The following is a 23,499-nucleotide window of genomic DNA, read 5'->3' as shown; positions in this document are numbered from 1 at the left end:
AGCAGAGAGGCGCAGGAGGAGTTGCAGGAATTGTACCTGCTGCTGCTGCTGCCATTAACAAACCTTGAAGAACACGAAGAACGGACTGCTCAGAGCAGTCTTATTTTCTGCAGCGTCAACAACAGCATCTGGGTGTCGTTGTTTTACTGCAGCTCACTGGTATCGTTTCTTTCTGGACGAATTTTGTGGGTCACAGAACCACTGTTTTATATTTTTCACTCTTTTAATCATATTTTGAGCATCAAGTATGTATTTTGAGAACATGATTATTATGAGTAGCTAAACCCCAATACTGGGATGATGGAGGAAACTATTCTTTATGCATGAGTAATTTTATTTAATTCTTTTATGACTATTTGCACTATTATGAATGGAATTATGAATTTTATTGATTATTTGTGATTTTGTCTGATGATGTATGCTTAATCCATGAGATTCTTGATGCATCATGCTTATGATTTACATATAATACTTACAAAATCTATTTTTGGCAAAGTAAGAGTCGATATTTGTTATCAATATAAGCTTTAATTGTCTAGAATTAATAATTGAATCGCATGAGTATAAGAATTGGTGAAATCCTGAGTCCCGGTATCTCTTGATCCTGTGACAATTTTGTATATATTTTTGTTTTAAAAATCTTTTCAAGTCCGAGTAACGAACTCTTATTTACCGCAATCTTAATACTACAACAAAATGGCGCCGCTGCCGGGGACTTGTATATAGATTTGTTTTTAGGTTTAATTTTTTATTTATTTATTATTATTTGTTCCTTTTTACGTTTCTTTTTGTGTCTTTGATTTACAGGTTCGAAGTGGAATACTAAGGACTTGGGAACAAAAAGCTTAAAGCTAAAAGCTAAAAGCTAAAAGAGAAGAGAAAAAAGACATAATTTTTTTTTAGGATTTAATTTTATTTTTATTATTATTTTTATATATAGCTTTTATATATTTTTTTTAGAATTTGTAAATAGGCTTTATTTTTTCATAATTTTTGTAATTTTTGGACTTTTTATTTGGACTTTATTCTGGACTTTGGACATTATTTTTAAAAACCCTACGGAAGGGTTATAAATTAAAAAAAAATTAAATACAAACTGTTTGCAGGGAAGGACGACGATTACTATATCGTCTCGGCCCCTCGGGTTCGCACACGGCATAGGAGTCGTGGCCCGAGTCGACAACAACGGTTCATCGCCCGTCTGGTACGGGAGGTAAGTCCAATCGAAACACCCGCGAATCTCCTGCAAGCGGGTTACTGTCTGCCTTAAGGTGATAATTGTTTGAGGACGAACCGGACTGTTTTTAATTTCCTAGTAAAGGGCAAGGCCTGGCCAAATCAAGATAAGGACTCGGATTTCATCACCGTTTCCTTCTTGCCCGCCTTAGGAAAACGAAACCAAACGCGAACCTAAGCCTAAAATTTTGAATAGAACGAGACCAATAGGGTAACGAGCTTAATAGGAAACTCGTTCGAAAAATATTGGTTGCTCTTTAAGCACATTTCAAAGTTCATGATGGTTTCTGTGAGTTGAATGCGTGACTGCGCCGCCTTGTGATAGCGGTGAGGCCTTGGGTATCAAAGCTCCACTGAGCTTCCCTCGCCTCGATTCAACTTACATTAGCTCGGATTGATTCCAGAGGGGTGTGCTCAAATTGTAACGAATTCCTTTTCGAAAGAATAGAAGCTGGTCTAGAAAACAATCTAAGTGGAGCCATCATGCTTTTTGTTTGCTAGAAATATTTAGGTTTGTTTTGGTGGAGTCGAGTCGGCCTTGTTTGTGATTGTGTAGAATTACCCTGCAATTAAGAATGTCGAACTGGTATGATAGAAGCCAATACAATGAATATCGACCTGAATTTGAATATGGACATCATCAGTATTATGACCATAGTGAGAATAGTGGTTGGGGACGCCAACCTTTTCAAGGTTATGGTTCATACCATGGTGATCCCAATTACTATCCGCACGCGCATCAGTCATACGAGCAAGAAGATTATAGTACTAGTTCTTCGTCTCTAGAGGATACAATCAAACTATTGAAAAGTAGTCCTTATTATGATCCTTCAGTTCCTATTCCTTCTCTAGAAGAGACTCTTAGGAATTTAGCTGAGTCATCACGTCAGTTAGCTGAATCGACGTATAAATTAGATGAGGTGAATAATGTAGTTATGGACGAAAGAACTGCAACAACAACTGAATCTGTAGAAGATATCCTCAATAGATTAACTCAAAACTTAGATCCTACACTAAGGGAACTTTCTTTGGAAGAGACCCTTGAGAGGATAGCTGAGTCGACACGTAGACTTGAGTTAGAGACGAACGAAAGTATTGCTCGAAATAACTTGAATTGCCAATATAGTGTATCCAATAATACCCTTGAGAATGAAAATACTTTTTCACATAATCAAGATAACGAGGTTATAATTGGTAACACTACTTATTTAGATAAGGTTCAATCATCTTCGTACTATTATGATGATGAGGATAGTAGTGATGAAGAATCTGAAATATGTAGGCATAGTAATCAGGAATCTAGTAATCCAATTGAGCTTTATAGTGATTATATTATTTCTACTTCAAATCCAAATGATTTTTATGATTATTCACCTATTCAAAAGGACGAGGATTTGATTAGGGATACCACCGTTTTAGACGATGTAGTTTTTCCTTTTGATTACGAAGCCGATAGTGGTTAGAGGAACGGGTTCATTTCGAAAATACTGTTTTAGAGCCTAGCGACTTAGAAACAATAATCTTGGAAGAAGAAGATAGACCCGTAGAGATGAGTAAAGATGCACTACCTGATAATAACTTAGAAAAATCTCTTGAATATTTTAAGGACTCTGAAGATACGGAAATTCAAGAAATAATTCGAGGTCTATCTAGAGAAACTGAAAACTCTAAGTTTGGGGGTGATTATCACTTCCCTAGTGCCTTACCTTTAACTCTCAGAAAGTCCCCACACTTAGGACTTGACATCAATGCCTCAACCATTTTACAAGATTACTTTCATACTCGTTTTCCTGAACCTAGTGATGTCCATAAGGAAGTTCAGTTGTTAGAAACCCATCCTCTGGTTGATGAGGTTAGACCAGGCTATGATACTAAGATCGACTTTGTTTTCCCACCAAATAGTTTTCTTCCAATTGTGGGAACGTATAGATTTCAAATGTGTCACTTATTAAGTTCTGAGACTAAGCCTAAGTACTTTAGGAAATTAGAATCAACACATTTGCTTCAGAATGACCACTACTCTGACTGTGGTCAACTATGTAAGTCATACATAATTGACTTAGAGGATCCTAAATTATTTAGGTTATTTTGTGATTCTAGGTTCTTATCTGAGTTTTTCCAGACTCTAGGACCTAATAATTTGAATCCTACCTATGAGGAAATGCATCCAAGGAAAATAGTCTATTTAGACCCCTTCATAGAACCTGAACCGCAATTAGCGATAGTTATCCAGAAACTAGGTAAGGGCATGCTAGTCTTGTACATTTTCTTGGTTCACTGCAGTTTCCTTTTGTCAGCTCTTTTTGGTTTTAAAGACCCACAGTTATTTCGGCTATTGTTATACGGTTCGAGTTGACTAAACCTTTTCTATGTCTGGCTGAAGACTTTAAACTTAGCACTTCTTGGGAGGTAACCCAAACTCATGCAACCAGGTAATATCTTTCCTTAACTCTTTTGCTTCGAATGGTAATAGTTTCTCCTTGTTCATGTTTTTAATTTTATCTTTAGAACATTGAGGACAATGTTAGGTTTAAGTTTGGGGGTATGAGAGAAACTTTTTAGTTGCAATAAATAAACTCCAGAGCTTAGAAATTATGCCTATTGAGGATTGCACTAACTAATCTAAGTGGATGGAAGCATTTTGATTGTAGGAGTTTGAGGAACCAATCTGATTAGATGGAAACATCTAAAGAGTCTATTCATAAAAGCACAGAGCTCAGATGTTAGAAATAACATGATAGTTTCACCATATCTCGTTGAGTCCTTTTCACTTCTATTTTTATTTTATTTTGTTTTTAAACTATATTTCTCTAAGTGATAGGTGGGGCCCACGATTCAAGTTGTTACCAATGCTAGGGTGAATTAGAGTGATTGAGATACCATGAAAAAAATGAAAAAAAAAAAAAAAAAAGAAAGAAAGAAAGAAATTGAGACCAGACCATTTGACCAAAAGGAATAAATTCAATAAAGTCGACCACTGGTACCCTTGTATATACCAGCTGCGTTGACCTAGAGTTAGGTTATCGACCACTGGTACCCTTGTATATGCCAGTGTATTGATATTAGTCAGACTAGTATCTCAATCCATTAGGATAGGTTCATTTTGGCGGAGGCCTTCAGACAGATATGGGAAACGCCGTTCACTTAGTAAACATCAAAACCATCTATGTTTTTCTATATCCATCTCTTAATCTTTCCATGTGATTAGTTTGACTCCGAATATGATGTCCATAGTGCAACTATCTGAGTAGAGCTCTGTCACTTTATATGAATTTTAGTATGCTTGAGTGCAAACTCGTGTACATCAATTGGAATTTCGCATCAGGGTACTTCTTCCTGTAGTCAATAAGTATACCAACCAAGGAGATTCTTTAGTGCTTTCCAAGGTTCTGCGTAGATAGCTAAGGTCTGGAGTACAGGTTTTGTGGGTGTATCTCTGGTAAGCCCTCCCGAGACTATAACTCGGCCACTAGGGCCACCTAGGGGTTTAAAGGCTTATTGCATACGCTAAATGCAATCGACGATGCCTGCGACAGTGAGTTAGGATTTTATTTTGTAGTTTTGATTTGCTCGGGACTAGCAAATAATAAGTTTGGGGGTATTTGATAGACGCATTTATGTGTCTAATATATCTCAATTATATATAGTGTTAGTGCTCGATTCTATACTTATTTGGTTATTTTATTTATTTGTAGGTGTTTTTAGAAGAATAAGGTTTTGCGGCGAAATTGGCTGAAAATGCGGCGTTTGGACCTCCGTTGATAGAGTACCGGAAGCACCTCAGAAATACCTCGGAGGAACCCCGAAAAAGTGCGGAAAATGTCCCAGAAAACTCACTATACGGACCCTCAATTTTGGATAAGGGGTAACCTAATTACTAAGGGGTGACCCATTTCCAGACAGCTGCTAAAGGGACACCGGAGCTGGATAGGGGGGCACCCTTCTTATTCACGTTTAAAACAGAATTTTGGCGGGAAATTGGTTTTCAACTCTGGCAGTTTAGGGTTCGAATTGTTGGACGTGTTTTATGGAGATTCAATTGCCAAACTCGATTGGGATGGACTTTAGTGGACCAAACAGGGTTTATGTGTGCGTTTGGGTCGAGCATATTGGGCTGAATCGTCGATATCAAGCAAAACAGAGGTGATGTTTTCACGGGTCTGCTGTGGAGATAATTTTGGAGATTACGTGGAGGATTAGGGAAGATATCTTCTCTTATTCGATTCCCTTATATCTTGGGAAAGTTTTGTAACAACAGAAGACGCGTACGAGAGTTTGGAAAGGGTCAGCAGCCGTGTAGAAAAGAAAAACCGTAACTTGGCAGGGAGAAAAAAAGAAAAATATTTCTCGAGATTTATGGATCTGGGTAGTATATAAAGGAGGATACAAGTCTCATAAAGGGGGATGAAGAGTTAGGGGTCGATTGGGAGGCAAGCAGAGAGGCGCAGGAGGAGTTGCAGGAATTGTACCTGCTGCTGCTGCTGCCATTAACAAACCTTGAAGAACACGAAGAACGGACTGCTCAGAGCAGTCTTATTTTCTGCAGCGTCAACAACAGCATCTGGGTGTCGTTGTTTTACTGCAGCTCACTGGTATCGTTTCTTTCTGGACGAATTTTGTGGGTCACAGAACCACTGTTTTATATTTTTCACTCTTTTAATCATATTTTGAGCATCAAGTATGTATTTTGAGAACATGATTATTATGAGTAGCTAAACCCCAATACTGGGATGATGGAGGAAACTATTCTTTATGCATGAGTAATTTTATTTAATTCTTTTATGACTATTTGCACTATTATGAATGGAATTATGAATTTTATTGATTATTTGTGATTTTGTCTGATGATGTATGCTTAATCCATGAGATTCTTGATGCATCATGCTTATGATTTACATATAATACTTACAAAATCTATTTTTGGCAAAGTAAGAGTCGATATTTGTTATCAATATAAGCTTTAATTGTCTAGAATTAATAATTGAATCGCATGAGTATAAGAATTGGTGAAATCCTGAGTCCCGGTATCTCTTGATCCTGTGACAATTTTGTATATATTTTTGTTTTAAAAATCTTTTCAAGTCCGAGTAACGAACTCTTATTTACCGCAATCTTAATACTACAACAAAATGGCGCCGCTGCCGGGGACTTGTATATAGATTTGTTTTTAGGTTTAATTTTTTATTTATTTATTATTATTTGTTCCTTTTTACGTTTCTTTTTGTGTCTTTGATTTACAGGTTCGAAGTGGAATACTAAGGACTTGGGAACAAAAAGCTTAAAGCTAAAAGCTAAAAGCTAAAAGAGAAGAGAAAAAAGACATAATTTTTTTTTAGGATTTAATTTTATTTTTATTATTATTTTTATTTATTTTTGTATATAGCTTTTATATATTTTTTTTAGAATTTGTAAATAGGCTTTATTTTTCATAATTTTTGTAATTTTTGGACTTTTTATTTGGACTTTATTCTGGACTTTGGACATTATTTTTAAAAACCCTACGGAAGGGTTATAAATTAAAAAACAAATTAAATACAAACTGTTTGCAGGGAAGGACGACGATTACTATATCGTCTCGGCCCCTCGGGTTCGCACACGGCATAGGAGTCGTGGCCCGAGTCGACAACAACGGTTCATCGCCCGTCTGGTACGGGAGGTAAGTCCAATCGAAACACCCGCGAATCTCCTGCAAGCGGGTTACTGTCTGCCTTAAGGTGATAATTGTTTGAGGACGAACCAGAATGTTTTTAATTTCCTAGTAAAGGGCAAGGCCTGGCCAAATCAAGATAAGGACTCGGATTTCATCACCGTTTCCTTCTTGCCCGCCTTAGGAAAACGAAACCAAACGCGAACCTAAGCCTAAAATTTTGAATAGAACGAGACCAATAGGGTAACGAGCTTAATAGGAAACTCGTTCAAAAAATATTGGTTGCTCTTTAAGCACATTTCAAAGTTCATGATGGTTTCTGTGAGTTGAATGCGTGACTGCGCCGCCTTGTGATAGCGGTGAGGCCTTGGGTATCAAAGCTCCACTGAGCTTCCCTCGCCTCGATTCAACTTACATTAGCTCGGATTGATTCCAGAGGGGTGTGCTCAAATTGTAACGAATTCCTTTTCGAAGGAATAGAAGCTGGTCTAGAAAACAATCTAAGTGGAGCCATCATGCTTTTTGTTTGCTAGAAATCTTTAGGTTTGTTTTGGTGGAGTCGAGTCGGCCTTGTTTGTGGTTGTGTAAAATTCCCTTGCAATTAAGAATGTCGAACTGGTATGATAGAAGCCAATACAATGAGTATCGACCTGAATTTGAATATGGACATCATCATTTTTATGACCATGTTGGGAATAGTGGTTGGGAACGCCATCCTTTGGAAGGATATGGGTCATACCCTGGTGAGCCCAATTACTATCCACACATGCATCAGTCTTACGAGCAAGAAGATTATAGTACTAGTTCTTCGTCTCTAGAGGATACAATCAAACTATTGAAAAGTAGTCATTTTTATGATCCTTCTGATAATTCCTCTTTACTAGAGTCAACACGTAAATTAGCTGAGTCAACACGTAAGTTAGCAGAAATGAATAACTTAGTTTTTGACGAAAGAGAACTTTCTATAGAGGAATCCCTCAAGTTGATGGCTGAGACGAACGAAAGACTTGCTCGAAATAATCTAAATTTCCAAAATGGTGTTTCTAATTTTACCCTTGATATCAATAGTGAATATTTGCCTAATTTAGAGGACGAGGTTAAAATAAAAGACACTACTTATTTAGATAAGGTTCAATCATTTTCGTACTATGATGATGAGGATAGCAGTAATGAAGAATCTGAAATATGTAGGCATAGTGATCAGGAGTCTAGTAATCCAATTGAGCTGTATAGTGATTATATTATTTCTAGTTCAAATCCAAATAATTTTTATGATTATTCACCTATTCAAAAGGACGAGGATTTGATTAGGGATACCACCGTTTTAGACGATGTAGTATTTCCTGTTTACGAAGCCGATAAAGGTTTAGAGGAACCGGTTTATCTTGAGACTACTGTTTTCGAGTCGAACGATTTAGAAACTGTAATCGATGATGGTTTCGAGGAACGGTTTTACCCTGAGAATACTGTTTCAGAGTCGTACGATTTAGAAACAATAGTCTTAGATGAACTCGTAGATATTAATGAGGATACACCGCAAGATTACAACTTAGAAGAATCAATTGCCCATTTTCAGGAATCTGATGACCTAGAAATTAGGGAGATTGTGGCTAGTCTAACTAGAAACACTGAAAACTCTAAGTTTGGGGGTGATTATCACTTTCCTAGTGCTTTACCTTTAACTCTCAGAAAGTCGCCTCACATAGGACTTGATATCCATGCCTCAACCATCTTACAAGATTATCTTCATACTAGGTTTCCCGAACCTAATGATGTCATGAAAAAAGTTCAGTCGTTAGAAACCCATCCTCTGGTTGATGTGGTTTGCCCAGGCTATGATCCCCAGATTGACTTTGTTTTCCCACCAAATAGTTTTCTTCCAACTGTGGGAACGTTTAGATTTCAAATGTGTCACTTATTAAGTTCTAAGACTAAGCCTAAGTACTTTAGGAAATTAGAATCGACACATTTGCTTCAGAATGACCACTACTCTGACTGTGGTCAAATATGTAAGTCATACCTAATTGACTTAGAGGATCCTAAATTATTTAGGTTATTTCGTGATTCCAGGTTCTTATCTGAGTTTTTCCAGACTCTAGGACCTAATAATTTGGATCATACCTATGAGGAAATGCATCCGAGGAAAATAGTCTATTTAGACCCCTTCATAGAACCTGAACCTGAACCGCAATTAGCGATAGTTATCCAGAAACTAGGTAAGGGCATGCCAGTTTTGTACATTTTCTTGGTTTACTGCAGTTTCCTTTTGTCAGCTCTTTTTGGTTTTAAAGACCCACAGTTATTCCGGCTACTGTTATACGGTTCGAGTTGACTAAACCTTTTCTATGTCTGGCTGAAGACTTTAAACTTAGCACTTCTTGGGAGGTAACCCAAACTCATGCAACCAGGTAATATCTTTCCTTAACTCTTTTTCTTCGAATGGTAATAGTTTCTCCTTGTTCATGTTTTTAATTTTATCTTTAGAACATTGAGGACAATGTTAGGTTTAAGTTTGGGGGTATGGGAGAAACTTTTTAGTTGCAATAAATAAACTCCAGAGCCTAGAAATTTATGCCTATTGAGGATTGCACTAACTAATCTAAGTGGATGGAAGCATTTTGATTGTAGGAGTTTGAGGAACCAATCTGATTAGATGGAAACATCTAAAGAGTCTATTCATAAAAGCACAGAGCTCAGATGTTAGAAATAACATGATAGTTTCACCATATCTCGTTGAGTCCTTTTCACTTCTATTTTTATTTTATTTTGTTTTTAAACTATATTTCTCTAAGTGATAGGTGGGGCCCACGATTCAAGTTGTTACCAATGCTAGGGTGAATTAGAGTGATTGAGATACCATGAAAAAAATGAAAAAAAAAAAAAAAAAAGAAAGAAAGAAAGAAATTGAGACCAGACCATTTGACCAAAAGGAATAAATTCAATAAAGTCGACCACTGGTACCCTTGTATATACCAGCTGCGTTGACCTAGAGTTAGGTTATCGACCACTGGTACCCTTGTATATGCCAGTGTATTGATATTAGTCAGACTAGTATCTCAATCCATTAGGATAGGTTCATTTTGGCGGAGGCCTTCAGACAGATATGGGAAACGCCGTTCACTTAGTAAACATCAAAACCATCTATGTTTTTCTATATCCATCTCTTAATCTTTCCATGTGATTAGTTTGACTCCGAATATGATGTCCATAGTGCAACTATCTGAGTAGAGCTCTGTCACTTTATATGAATTTTAGTATGCTTGAGTGCAAACTCGTGTACATCAATTGGAATTTCGCATCAGGGTACTTCTTCCTGTAGTCAATAAGTATACCAACCAAGGAGATTCTTTAGTGCTTTCCAAGGTTCTGCGTAGATAGCTAAGGTCTGGAGTACAGGTTTTGTGGGTGTATCTCTGGTAAGCCCTCCCGAGACTATAACTCGGCCACTAGGGCCACCTAGGGGTTTAAAGGCTTATTGCATACGCTAAATGCAATCGACGATGCCTGCGACAGTGAGTTAGGATTTTATTTTGTAGTTTTGATTTGCTCGGGACTAGCAAATAATAAGTTTGGGGGTATTTGATAGACGCATTTATGTGTCTAATATATCTCAATTATATATAGTGTTAGTGCTCGATTCTATACTTATTTGGTTATTTTATTTATTTGTAGGTGTTTTTAGAAGAATAAGGTTTTGCGGCGAAATTGGCTGAAAATGCGGCGTTTGGACCTCCGTTGATAGAGTACCGGAAGCACCTCAGAAATACCTCGGAGGAACCCCGAAAAAGTGCGGAAAATGTCCCAGAAAACTCACTATACGGACCCTCAATTTTGGATAAGGGGTAACCTAATTACTAAGGGGTGACCCATTTCCAGACAGCTGCTAAAGGGACACCGGAGCTGGATAGGGGGGCACCCTTCTTCTTCACGTTTAAAACAGAATTTTGGCGGGAAATTGGTTTTCAACTCTGGCAGTTTAGGGTTCGAATTGTTGGACGTGTTTTATGGAGATTCAATTGCCAAAATCGATTGGGATGGACTTTAGTGGACCAAACAGGGTTTATGTGTGCGTTTGGGTCGAGCATATTGGGCTGAATCGTCGATATCAAGCAAAACAGAGGTGATGTTTTCACGGGTCTGCTGTGGAGATAATTTTGGAGATTACGTGGAGGATTAGGGAAGATATCTTCTCTTATTCGATTCCCTTATATCTTGGGAAAGTTTTGTAACAACAGAAGACGCGTACGAGAGTTTGGAAAGGGTCAGCAGCCGTGTAGAAAAGAAAAACCGTAACTTGGCAGGGAGAAAAAAAAGAAAAATATTTCTCGAGATTTATGGATCTGGGTAGTATATAAAGGAGGATACAAGTCTCATAAAGGGGGATGAAGAGTTAGGGGTCGATTGGGAGGCCAGCAGAGAGGCGCAGGAGGAGTTGCAGGAATTGTACCTGCTGCTGCTGCTGCCATTAACAAACCTTGAAGAACACGAAGAACGGACTGCTCAGAGCAGTCTTATTTTCTGCAGCGTCAACAGCAGCATCTGGGTGTCGTTGATTTACTGCAGCTCACTGGTATCGTTTCTTTCTGGACGAATTTTGTGGGTCACAGAACCACTGTTTTATATTTTTCACTCTTTTAATCATATTTTGAGCATCAAGTATGTATTTTGAGAACATGATTATTATGAGTAGCTAAACCCCAATACTGGGATGATGGAGGAAACCATTCTTTATGCATGAGTAATTTTATTTAATTCTTTTATGACTATTTGCACTATTATGAATGGAATTATGAATTTTATTGATTATTTGTGATTTTGTCTGATGATGTATGCTTAATCCATGATATTCTTGATGCATCATGCTTATGATTTACATATAATACTTACAAAATCTATTTTTGGCAAAGTAAGAGTCGATATTTGTTATCAATATAAGCTTTAATTGTCTAGAATTAATAATTGAATCGCATGAGTATAAGAATTGGTGAAATCCTGAGTCCCGGTATCTCTTGATCCTGTGACAATTTTGTATATATTTTTGTTTATAAATCTATTCAAGACCGAGCATCGAATCCTTATTTACCGCAATCGAATTACTACAACAAAATGGCGCCGCCGACGCGGACTTGTATATAGATTTGTTTTTAGGTTTATTATTTTATTTTATTTTTTTTACTATTATTTGTTCCTTTTTACGTTTCTTTTTGTGTCTTTGATTTACAGGTTCGAAGTGGAATACTAAGGACTTGGGAACAAAAAGCTTAAAGCTAAAAGCTAAAAGATAAAAGAGAAGAGAAAAAAGACATAATTTTTTTAGGATTTAATTTTTTTTATTATTATTATTTTTATTTATTTTTTTGTATATAGCTTTTATATATTTTTTTAGAATTTGTAAATAGGCTTTATTTTTCATAATTTTTGTAATTTTTGGACTTTTTATTTGGACTTTATTCTGGACTTTTGGACATTTTTATTTTTATTTTTAAACCCTACGGAAGGGTATCCTTAAATACAAACTGTTTGCAGGGAAGGACGACGATTACGATATCTTCTCGGCCCCTCGGGTTCGTACATGACATAGGAGTCGTGGCCCGAGTCGACTTCAACGGTTCATCCCCCGTCTGGTACGGGAGGTAAGTCCATCGAAACACTCGCGAATCTCCTGTAAGCGAGTTACTGTATTCCTTAAGGTGATTCATTGATTGAGGACGAATTTGGACTGTTTTTAAATTCCTAGTAAAGGGAAAGGCCTGGCCAATACAAGATAAGGGTTCGGATTTCATCACAGCTCCCTTCTTGCCCGCCTTAGGAAAACGAAACCTAACGCGAACCCAAGCTTAAAACTTGACTAGAACGAGACCGATAGGGTAACGCGCTTATTAGGAAAATATTTCGAAGGATATTGGTTACTTTCTTAAGCACACTTCAAAGTTCTTGATGGTTTCTGTAAGTTAAATGCGTGACTGCGCCTCCTTGTAATACCGGTGAGGCTTTGGGTATCAAAGCTCCACTGAGCTTCCCTCGCCTCGATTCAACTTACATTAGCTCGGATTGATTCCAGAGGGGTGTGCTCAAATTGTAACGAATTCCCTTTCGAAGGAATAGAAGCTGGTCTAGAAAAAAATCTAAGTGGAGCCATCATGCTTGTTGTTTGCTAGACTTTATAGGTTTGATTTGGTCGAGTCAGCCTTGTTTGTGATTGTGTAGAATTCCCTTGCAATTAAGAATGTCGAACTGGTATGACAAAAGCCAATACAATGAGTATCGATCTGAATTTGAATATGGACATCATCATTTTTATGACCATGGTGGGAATAGTAGTTGGGAACGCCAACCTTTTCAAGGTTATGGTTCATACCATGGTTATCCCAATTACTATCCACACGCGAATTGGTCTTACGAGCAAGAAAATCATGAACACTGTAGTACTGGTTACTCGTTTTTTGAAACTAGTCCTGATTATGATATTTCTGAACATATTCCATCTCTAGAAGAGACCCAACAACGGATTGAAAGGACGTATAAATGTTTAGTTGCAATGAATAGTTCAAAAGAAGAGTGTACACGATATTCTGAGATGATAAACGAGAGTGGTAAACGTATGAGTGTTATGCTCAGTGAAATTCAGGCACGTCTAGAGGCAGAAAATGAACAGTTGGCTAATGCTGCTCGAAATAATCTAAATTTCCAAAATAGGGTTTCTAATTCTACCCTTGATATCAATAGTGATTATTTGCCTAATTTAGAGGACGAGGCTAGAATAAAATACACTACTTATTTGGATAAGGTTCAATTATCTTTGTACTATTATGATGATGAGGATAGTAGTTATGAAGAATCTGAAATATGTAGGCATAGTAATCAGGAATCTATTAATCCAATTGAGCTTTATAATGATTATATTATTTCTAGTTCAAATCCAAATAATTTTTATGATTATTCACCTATTCAAAAGGACGAGGATTTGATTAGGGATACCACCGTTTTAGACGATGTAGTTTTTCCTGTTTACAAAGCCGATAATGATTTAGAGGAACGAGTTTATTCTGAGAATAATGTTTTAAAGTCTAGCGATTTAGAAACAATAGTCTTAGACGAAGAAGATGAACTCGTAGAGATGAGGATGAACCTGACTTAGAAGAATCAATTGACCATTTCCAGGAATCTGATGACCTAGAAATTAGGGAAGTTGTGACTAGTCTTTCTAGAGACACAGAAAACTCTTAAGTTTGGAGGTGATTATCATTCTTCGTGTGCTTTAACTCTTAGGAAGTTCCCTCCTGTAGGACTTGACATCTATGCCTCAACCATCTTACAAGATTATCTTCATACACATTTTCCCGAACCTAATGATGTCCATAGAGAAGCTCAGTTGTTAGAAACCCATCCTCTGGTTGATGTGGTTAACCCAGGCTATGATACCTAGATTGACATTGTTTTCCCACCAAAAACTTTTCAACCAATTGTGGGAACATATGATTTTCAGATGTGTCGGTTATTAAGTTTTGAGACTAAACCTAATTACTTTAGGATATTAGGGTCAACACATTTTCTTAAGGAAAACCACCTCTTTCATTGTGGTCAGTTGTGTGAGTCAAATCTGATTGACTTTGAGGTTTCCCAGTTATTCAGGCTTTTATTATGCGCTTCTAAGTTCTTACTTGAGTTTTTCCAGACTCTAATACCTGAACCGGATCTTAGCTTTGAGGAAATCCAACCGATGAAAACCTTTTATTTAGACCCTTTTATAGAGCCTGAACCTGAACCACAACTAGATGTAGTTGTCTTAATCAAGGGTATGTTCGGTATCTTCTTGGTATGTTGCAGTTTCCTCTTCTTGTGGGTAACACTTTTTGATCCAGATGACCCACAGTTATTCCGGCTACTACTATATGATTCTACGTGGTTACTAATCCTTGCTTAGTCTGGCTAAATACTTTAAACTTAGTACTTCTTGGGAGGTAACCCAATATTCATGCGACACGGGAATATGTTTCCTTATCTCTTTTGCTTCATTGATAACAGTTTCTCCTTGTTCATGATTTTAATTTCATCTGTAGAACATTGAGGACAATGTTAGATTTAAGTTTGGGGGTATGGGAGAAAGTTCTTAGTTGCAATAAATAAGCTCCAGAGACTAGAAATTTATGCTTATTAAGGATTGCACTAACTAATCTAAGTGGATGAAAGCATTTTGATTGTAGGAGTTGAGGAACCAATCTGATTAGATGGCAACATCTAAAGAGTCTATTCATAAAAGCACTGAGCTCAGTTGTTAGGAATAACATGATAGTTTCACCATATCTCGTTGAGTCCTTTTCACTTCTTTTTTTTGATGTTGTTTTCTTTTTAAATATGTTTCTAAGTGATTTGGTGGGGCTCACGATTCAAGTTGTTACCAATGCTAGGGTGAATTAGAGTGATTGAGATACCATGAAAAAAAAATTGAGACCAGACCATTTGACCAAAAGGAATAAATTCAATAAAGTCGACCACTGGTACCCTTGTATATGCCAGTTGTGTTGACCTAGAGTTAGGTTATCGACCACTGGTACCCTTGTATATGCCAGTTGTGTTGACCTAGAGTTAGGTTATCGACCACTGGTACCCTTGTATATGCCAGTGTGTTGATATTAGTCAGACTAGTATCTCAATCCATTAGGATAGGTTCATTTTGGCGGAGGCCTTCAGACAGATACGGGAAACGCCGTTCACTTAGTAAACATCAAAACCATCTATGTTTTTCTATATCCATCTCTTAATCTTTCCATGTGATTAGTTTGACTCCGAATATGATGTCCATAGTGCAACTATCTGAGTAGAGCTCTGTCACTTTATATGAATTTTAGTATGCTTGAGTGCAAACTCGTGTACAGCAATTGGAATTTCGCATCAGGGTACTTCTTCCTGTAGTCAATAAGTATGCCAACCAAGGAGATTCTTTAGTGCCTTCCAAGGTTCTGCGTAGATAGCTAAGGTCTGGATTACAGGTTTTGTGGGTATATCTCTGGTAAGCCCTCCCGAGACTATAACTCGGCCACTAGGGCCACCTAGGGGTTTAAAGGCTTATTGCATACGCTAAATGCAATCGACGATGCATGCGACAGTGAGTTAGGATTTTATTTTGTAGTTTTGATTTGCTCGGGACTAGCAAATAATGAGTTTGGGGGTATTTGATAGACGCATTTATGTGTCTAATATATCTCAATTGTATATAGTGTTAGTGCTCGATTCTATACTTATTTGGTTATTTTATTTATTTGTAGGTGTTTTTAGAAGAATAAGGTTTTGCGGCGAAATTGGCTGAAAATGCGGCGTTTGGACCTCCGTTGATAGAGTACCGGAAGCACCTCAGAAATACCTCGGAGGAACCCCGAAAAAGTGCGGAAAATGTCCCAGAAAACTCACTATACGGACCCTCAATTTTGGATAAGGGGTAACCGAATTACTAAGGGGTGACCCATTTCCAGACAGCTGCTAAAGGGACACCGGAGCTGGATAGGGGGCACCCTTCTTCTTCACGTTTAAAACAGAATTTTGGCGGGAAATTGGTTTTCAACTCTGGCAGTTTAGGGTTCGAATTGTTGGACGTGTTTTATGGAGATTCAATTGCCAAACTCGATTGGGATGGACTTTAGTGGACCAAACAGGGTTTATGTGTGCGTTTGGGTCGAGCATATTGGGCTGAATCGTCGATATCAAGCAAAACAGAGGTGATGTTTTCACGGGTCTGCTGTGGAGATAATTTTGGAGATTACGTGGAGGATTAGGGAAGATATCTTCTCTTATTCGATTCCCTTATATCTTGGGAAAGTTTTGTAACAACAGAAGACGCGTACGAGAGTTTGGAAAGGGTCAGCAGCCGTGTAGAAAAGAAAAACCGTAACTTGGCAGGGAGAAAAAAAGAAAAATATTTCTCGAGATTTATGGATCTGGGTAGTATATAAAGGAGGATACAAGTCTCATAAAGGGGGATGAAGAGTTAGGGGTCGATTGGGAGGCAAGCAGAGAGGCGCAGGAGGAGTTGCAGGAATTGTACCTGCTGCTGCTGCTGCCATTAACAAACCTTGAAGAACACGAAGAACGGACTGCTCAGAGCAGTCTTATTTTCTGCAGCGTCAACAGCAGCATCTGGGTGTCGTTGTTTTACTGCAGCTCACTGGTATCGTTTCTTTCTGGACGAATTTTGTGGGTCACAGAACCACTGTTTTATATTTTTCACTCTTTTAATCATATTTTGAGCATCAAGTATGTATTTTGAGAACATGATTATTATGAGTAGCTAAACCCCAATACTGGGATGATGGAGGAAACTATTCTTTATGCATGAGTAATTTTATTTAATTCTTTTATGACTATTTGCACTATTATGAATGGAATTATGAATTTTATTGATTATTTGTGATTTTGTCTGATGATGTATGCTTAATCCATGAGATTCTTGATGCATCATGCTTATGATTTACATATAATACTTACAAAATCTATTTTTGGCAAAGTAAGAGTCGATATTTGTTATCAATATAAGCTTTAATTGTCTAGAATTAATAATTGAATCGCATGAGTATAAGAATTGGTGAAATCCTGAGTCCCGGTATCTCTTGATCCTGTGACAATTTTGTATATATTTTTGTTTTAAAAATCTTTTCAAGTCCGAGTAACGAACTCTTATTTACCGCAATCTTAATACTACAACAGTAATATCAGAACCAATTCCAGATTCCAGCAAACCTTTGAGATTCTGACTCATATCTGATGGAGGTACAGGAATAACATAACGTTCCCATCACGAGTCTGCATTGTTTGAACATGATTTTGCACTACTCCAACTGTACAGTGAATGGTCAGACAATCATCCTTGAGATAACTTGAGGTCTCAAAGTCCGACCTCTCCATAAATTCCGTACATCCCCTGAAATTAATTAGTATGAAAACGTCAATTATGCACCAGGCCTTCCACATTATGCATCCATGACTTTTGGAGCAATTAAGTAAAAAAGGAACTTGGGAGTGTAGATTACCAGCAGTTTCTTTCTCCATATACACTAACTCAAAGGATTCAAATTATTATTAGTACAACAAAACCCATTCTGGATGATACTATAGTGAGCAAGGTACTCAGACCTAATTGCTTTTCTTTAACTATTGTGTCTACTATCTTGATTATTAAAGCTGTTAAATGTGCGAAGCAGCACAACTAACTCGTTACAACAAGGCAATTCATACTGTAAACCGTTTAGTGCAATTTAAATTTTAAATGCCTATAATTTATATATATCCTAGCTATAATTAAGCTAGTTTCAGAACAGCTAAATGATTCAACATAATTCAAGAACCATGATACGAGTCAGAAAACCCCCAAAGGTGCATTACGTACCATATTGGACTTTCCGTCTTAAACGTCGTTGGAGTTGTAGGACTAACGTGAACACCATATTTATTTTTCCCGCTTTGGTCCAGTAATGAAAATTCATACAGTGCCCTAACTTCTTGTTCAGCAGGGTTTACTAACTCAAGGTACACGGATACGTAATCCTTGCTATCTTCAGTATTGGCGTCTGGATTAAAAAGTACAGCCCAGACATGACCACCAACTGTGAATTTGCCACTAGACATGTATTTACCAACTCCCATTCCTTTTGCTAGAGAATATCCTTCAATTTTATACTCATGAGAACCTTCCACAGTCTCATGAATTGATTGCGACGAAGACATCACATGATCCGTATTAGTATTAGACTTGTAAACTCTCCGAGCCATATATGATCTTCAGATATTGAAGCTGGCGGCCAGAAGCGTGAAACAAAGAAAAGAAAAAGTTAAAAGCGGAGATTTATAATATGCAAGAGTGCAATTTCCCAAATCATTTACCGAAAATATGAAATTTTAAAAAAATATCACTAAACATTCCACGAGGGAACTTTTTATTAGGGTAATCTAACAAGAGTTGCAGATTTTTAAGGTGGAAACTGAAAGTCTGGCAGAGTTCAGACACTTTTCTGTAGATGCCAACACCCGTTGAAGCTTTCCTGGCTTTAATTACTCAAGCTGATGTTTGTGTACTTTCTATACAAGCCTGATCTGATGTGTCTTTGGATATTTAGTTAACTTTTGAAGTTCTTGTAATCGATTAAATTTGGTCATCTAACTAGGCTTCATCGTGAAGAAATAGGCCCAACTATATTTTGGACGTGAGCTAAGGCTCCATATTTATGCGGTTTATGACTAGGGAAATGGTGTGATTCCCCTCTTCCTTTTCAGTTGGCAGTGCCATGTCGAAGAAGAAGAACAAAGGGCTTCGTGATTCGGAAGGTTTAATTTTCTTTTCACTTGTTTTATCGTTTGAATGTGACAAATAAGGATAAAAAATACTTTAGTTTCTCGCAAGGGTCACTGGCAAGCTCTGTTTTTGGGTGTAGAGGAGATTAGCTTGAGGCTTTACTTAATACTCTGTGTTAGTGACCCTCCTTCTCCTTCAGCACCCTGTTTTTTGCATTACTTTATTATTTCTTGTTTCCGAGGACCTTTATTTTTTAGCTTCCTCTTAACCCTATTCTATGCCGAGAGACAAGTTCTGTGATCTGAATGGCGTTGATACATTTTCATAGATGCCTGGTCTGATGTGTCTTTGAATATTTAGGTCACTTCTGAAGTTGTATACGACATCTACAGTTCGGAAACATCTAATATATGGAATTTATATTGGTACAGGAAATTGCCTGAGAATTTCTGTAATTAGTTGTGAGTTTAGTCAATAAATAGAAGGGTAGCACCTGACTGCAAGTAGCATCATCATAGGGTAACGAGAGGTGAAAGCTGGGAGGTGTGTGCAAACACCCAGAGGATTAAGAAGTCCGTGAAATCAAGTGTTGATGTTAGCGGAAGATAGTTTTTGACAATCGCTGAACATAGGTTCTAAAGTACGTGAGCTGTTCTTTATTTTTTGTTATATTTAATTTCCATTCAAAGTTTCCTTCTAGTGTCTCGCCCGTGCTTTGCACCGGCTCAAGTTATGCATCTCAGAGAACGACTGATCTTAGTAAGATCGATTTTACATCTATGACTAAGCAATATAAAATAATTTAAATTTGAAATAAAATGTTGATTGAGACAACATTCTTAAAATTGGTTTTGATGCATTTTTTTGTTCAAGTCTCATTGTAAGATAGCAGCACGACTATCACTCTGACACTCTGTTGTTGTCTTTCTTTTTTGCTGGGTTTTTCGGATTATTTCGACATCAGTATCACCATAGCAATTGTTTTCTTGTTATGACCACCGACCTTTTTTTTCTTCTTCTTTTCCTCTAGTCTCTTCCTACTTCAGCAGGTGTTTCATTACCAGATGAAAAGATGAAAATGACCCTTTGTTCCCTTTACTCGGGTTGGGTGGTTTTGGGGGAGAACTAATCCGCACTGTTTAGACCGTGAGTGCTGCAGACATTTGATGTCCCGCCGGCGTGGCCAGACCGCCTCAGCGCCCTTGTTGCCAAGGGGAACACTCTTCGCTCGACCCTTCTCGATGCCGACAGTTCGGCTTTCCGTCTCGTTTTTAAATCTACGCTTAAATCCGCTTCCCCGATGATACCCCTGCCAAGTACATCCCGCCCTACCGGTGCCGTCCAGTCCGGAACAGCCGCCCAGACTAGATCCATCGAGCTGCTGCTCCGACCCGGCCACCAACAGTATTCGACCAGTCGTTTTCATTTTTCGGGGTTACCTGACCTGCCAGGGATTGACCTCCCTTGCTTGCAAAATCATTACCATCTATATCTAATTCTATCAACGGAAGCGTTTCGTCAGTCTATCAGCGGTTCGAAATTAATGCAGCAAAGCTTATTGAATAATTGATGCAACCTCATAAATATACATGATCACATACTCACTATAACCACCCGTAAACAAAAATAGTGTAGGTTCTGGTTCTCAATGGACTTATAAAAGACACTGCTGTTCTCTGAATAGTGAGGGCCGTTATATTTCTTAAATTTTTTGAGTTACAATTGCATATGTTTAGGGGTTGAGTCTAAGGTCTATCCAATATGTTGTCTCTAAAAGGTGTCTGAAGTATAGATATCAAGCTTTCCTCATGCTTCAAAAAAAATAATCATGCTTTCCACAAAATCCAACAGGTTTAAGGCAGAGTTTTTTTGTCATGCCCGTTTTCCAAAGTTCCATGCACTTCAGGAGGTCCCAGGTTCTAGTCCCAATGGCATAATATTGCAGGAATTAACATGGAAGGTAGAGTTAACTTGTCCCCTTTGTGACACAATCTCAGTCCCCCATCTGCTTCCGCCCCCTTGGCTAGGTTATCCATGAGACTCGTCGGTAGGCTAGCACCGCAACCTGTTCAATTAATGTAGTAGTATGTCGTTGAAGCTTAGCTTGTTAGGCTTCCAACTAGTTTCATGTAATAATCGTTATCCAATATAAAATAAATAAAAAGAACTTATAAAAATTAGTTTTTTTTTTTTTTTTTTTTTTGGGAATTAGGGTTTCATAAGTCTATATAAAAATAGTCTAATTTCCATGCTTCGGTTCTAATAGCCACTGCACCAGAATCCTACATCCTCACGACAAAAAGAGACTGTCACTGTCAAGCCTATCGGAAGAAATCCATGCAATCATCCTCGTGAGGTTACCAGTGAAGTCCATCCTAACTTGTAAGTGAGCATTCAAACTTTGGCGCAATCTGATATGTAGCCCTAATTTTATTAAGTTTCACCTCAATATCCAAAGAAACAACCCCAGATTCATGTTTAATGAGTTCGACCAGAATATAATGAACCCTATGAACTTGATATACTCCATAGATTACGCTTCATTATTATCGTCGTCGGATCTATCGAGTCAATATGTACACAGTGTGACTGTTCTGAAGGATAACTCTTTCGAATATGAGGAGACTGCTAAGGTAGGCACAGCAATTTGTATTACGGGTTCTTGTAATGGGTTGTTTTGCTTATTACTTATCTCAAGCAGCTATACGAGTAGTACACTCTTTCATTATTGTAGTAAGGAAAATACATTTGAATATGGAATCCATCTACTAGGGAATTTAAGAAAATACCAGTAGATCCTCTAAAGCAAATTTCTTCGTTTGGTCGTAATATAGTGGTTATTCTTGAGTTAGATATGGATTTGGTTATGATAGCATTAGCAACATCGACGATTACAAAGTGGTTAGAATTTCCGATTGCGAAATGGCTGGTAGTTTCACAGTTCAAGTTTATACATTAGGATCGGATTCATGGAAAAGCATTCAACTCAGCCCCATTTCATGTTCCATTTTGTGGTCGACGCCTGGTTTGTTCTTTAACGGAGCTCTTCATTGGTCAGCCTCTAAAAGCACTTCGGAAGATATAGTTGTTCCTTCTATCTTTTACCCTTCTGGTAAAAAGAAAGAAGTAGTTATAATCTCTTTTGATATTAGCAATTACAGATTAGTTGAGGTGCCGGTATCAGAAGAAATTAGACCGCTGCCTAGTCAGAATACCGTGGGAGTGTTAAATGACTGCTTTTGCTTAGTTACAGTTGACGACTTTTGGGTCCCCACAGACATATGGGTAATGCAGGAATATGGAGTGCGAGAATCTTGGACTAAACGATTCTCCATTACTCGATCTCGATTAGAAAGTACCCATCTTATTTATTTTAGGAAGTTGCCTTTTAAAAACGGGATTTTGATGTATGATGGCATTAGAATTGTCTTGCTTGACAATTCAACATAGACGTCTTTAGTGAGAACATCAAAAAATATCAGATAGCTATGGAGAATAACAACAACAAACAGTATCGGACAGATGTGGTGAATTACATAGAGAGTCTAGTTTCACTGAATTCGGGTACTTATTTTGGGAAAAGGATCACAGAAGAAGAGCTCGAAGTCGATTATGATTCAGGTAACTAAACAATTATCTTATGCATTTCTTTGTATATTAATTTGTCTGTTATTTTTTATTAGTGAATTATAGAGAAATTTTTTGATGGGGGACCAATAAGGAACTGCCACATGTCTTTGTATTTCTAACGAATTTATACTCTGATTTTTAGGAGAAGGGCATTTTCGGAGTTCCAAGATCAAAGGCGCAGTGTTAGTACGTGACTAAGATAACACACCAAGTCTTCCCAAAGACTCTCAATAACTCTAGTCCATAGGCTACAAACTAGGACTTTAAACAGTTTTGAATTCTTCTTATGTTTGTTAGGATATATTCTAAATCTGTAACAAATCTATTATCTTTCCTAATATAAATAAGAAGCATATCTCCACAGGTTATGTGTGGAAGATATTCACCAAATTCCTTTTCTAAGTTGGTATCACGAGTCGATCCAACACACACTTCCGCAAAGAAACATAAAAAAAGAAACCAACAATGGCAGCCACAACAAACAGCATGAGAAATATCCAGATTCATCACCTAGTCACCCTAAAACTCACAGAAACAAACCACTCTCTCTGGAAAACCCAATTCAAACCAATATTAAAAGGATATGGTTTAACTGGTTTTATAGATGGCAGCAAAGCAATCCCACCTAAAACTCTCCCTGATTCAGATGAAATCAATCCCCTCTATACAGAATATGAAGCACATGACTCTCTCATTGTTGGTTGGC

The 23,499-nt window shown here is 37.6% G+C and overlaps 2 protein-coding genes across 2 annotated transcripts; one reads left to right on the top strand and one right to left on the bottom strand.

Moving 5' to 3' along the window:
• Positions 1–17,555: 17,555 nt before the first annotated feature.
• On the bottom strand, positions 17,556–18,643 carry LOC113305016 (BTB/POZ and MATH domain-containing protein 5-like). Its single transcript, XM_026554131.1, has 3 exons — positions 18,261–18,643; positions 17,719–17,795; positions 17,556–17,635 (listed from the first exon to the last, which is right to left on the bottom strand). Exons 1-3 carry the CDS (start codon positions 18,641–18,643, stop codon positions 17,556–17,558), a joined length of 540 nt encoding a protein of 179 aa, XP_026409916.1.
• A 3,442-nt stretch (positions 18,644–22,085) lies between these two features.
• LOC113305015 (F-box/kelch-repeat protein At3g06240-like) lies at positions 22,086–22,613 on the top strand. The gene has a single exon (XM_026554130.1). It carries the CDS (start codon positions 22,086–22,088, stop codon positions 22,611–22,613), a length of 528 nt encoding a protein of 175 aa, XP_026409915.1.
• Positions 22,614–23,499: the final 886 nt, after the last annotated feature.

This window comes from Papaver somniferum, chromosome 8 (assembly GCF_003573695.1).
Source record: "Papaver somniferum cultivar HN1 chromosome 8, ASM357369v1, whole genome shotgun sequence".
In the NCBI taxonomy this organism is placed as follows: Eukaryota; Viridiplantae; Streptophyta; class Magnoliopsida; order Ranunculales; family Papaveraceae; genus Papaver; species Papaver somniferum.
Note: the sequence above shows the minus strand (reverse complement) of the source record. Positions and strands in the feature narration are given on the sequence as shown.

Bases quoted from the DNA above. Each gene is read 5' to 3' on its own strand.
- LOC113305016 (XM_026554131.1), bottom strand. From the start codon at position 18,643: ATGGCTCGGAGAGTTTACAAGTCTAATACTAATACGGATCATGTGATG. The intron at 17,796-18,260 runs GTACGTAATGCA...AATTAATTTCAG, and splicing joins AAGACGGAAAGTCCAATATG to GGGATGTACGGAATTTATGG. The intron at 17,636-17,718 runs GTACAGTTGGAG...TACCTCCATCAG, and splicing joins TGATTGTCTGACCATTCACT to ATATGAGTCAGAATCTCAAA.
- LOC113305015 (XM_026554130.1), top strand. From the start codon at position 22,086: ATGGCTGGTAGTTTCACAGTTCAAGTTTATACATTAGGATCGGATTCA.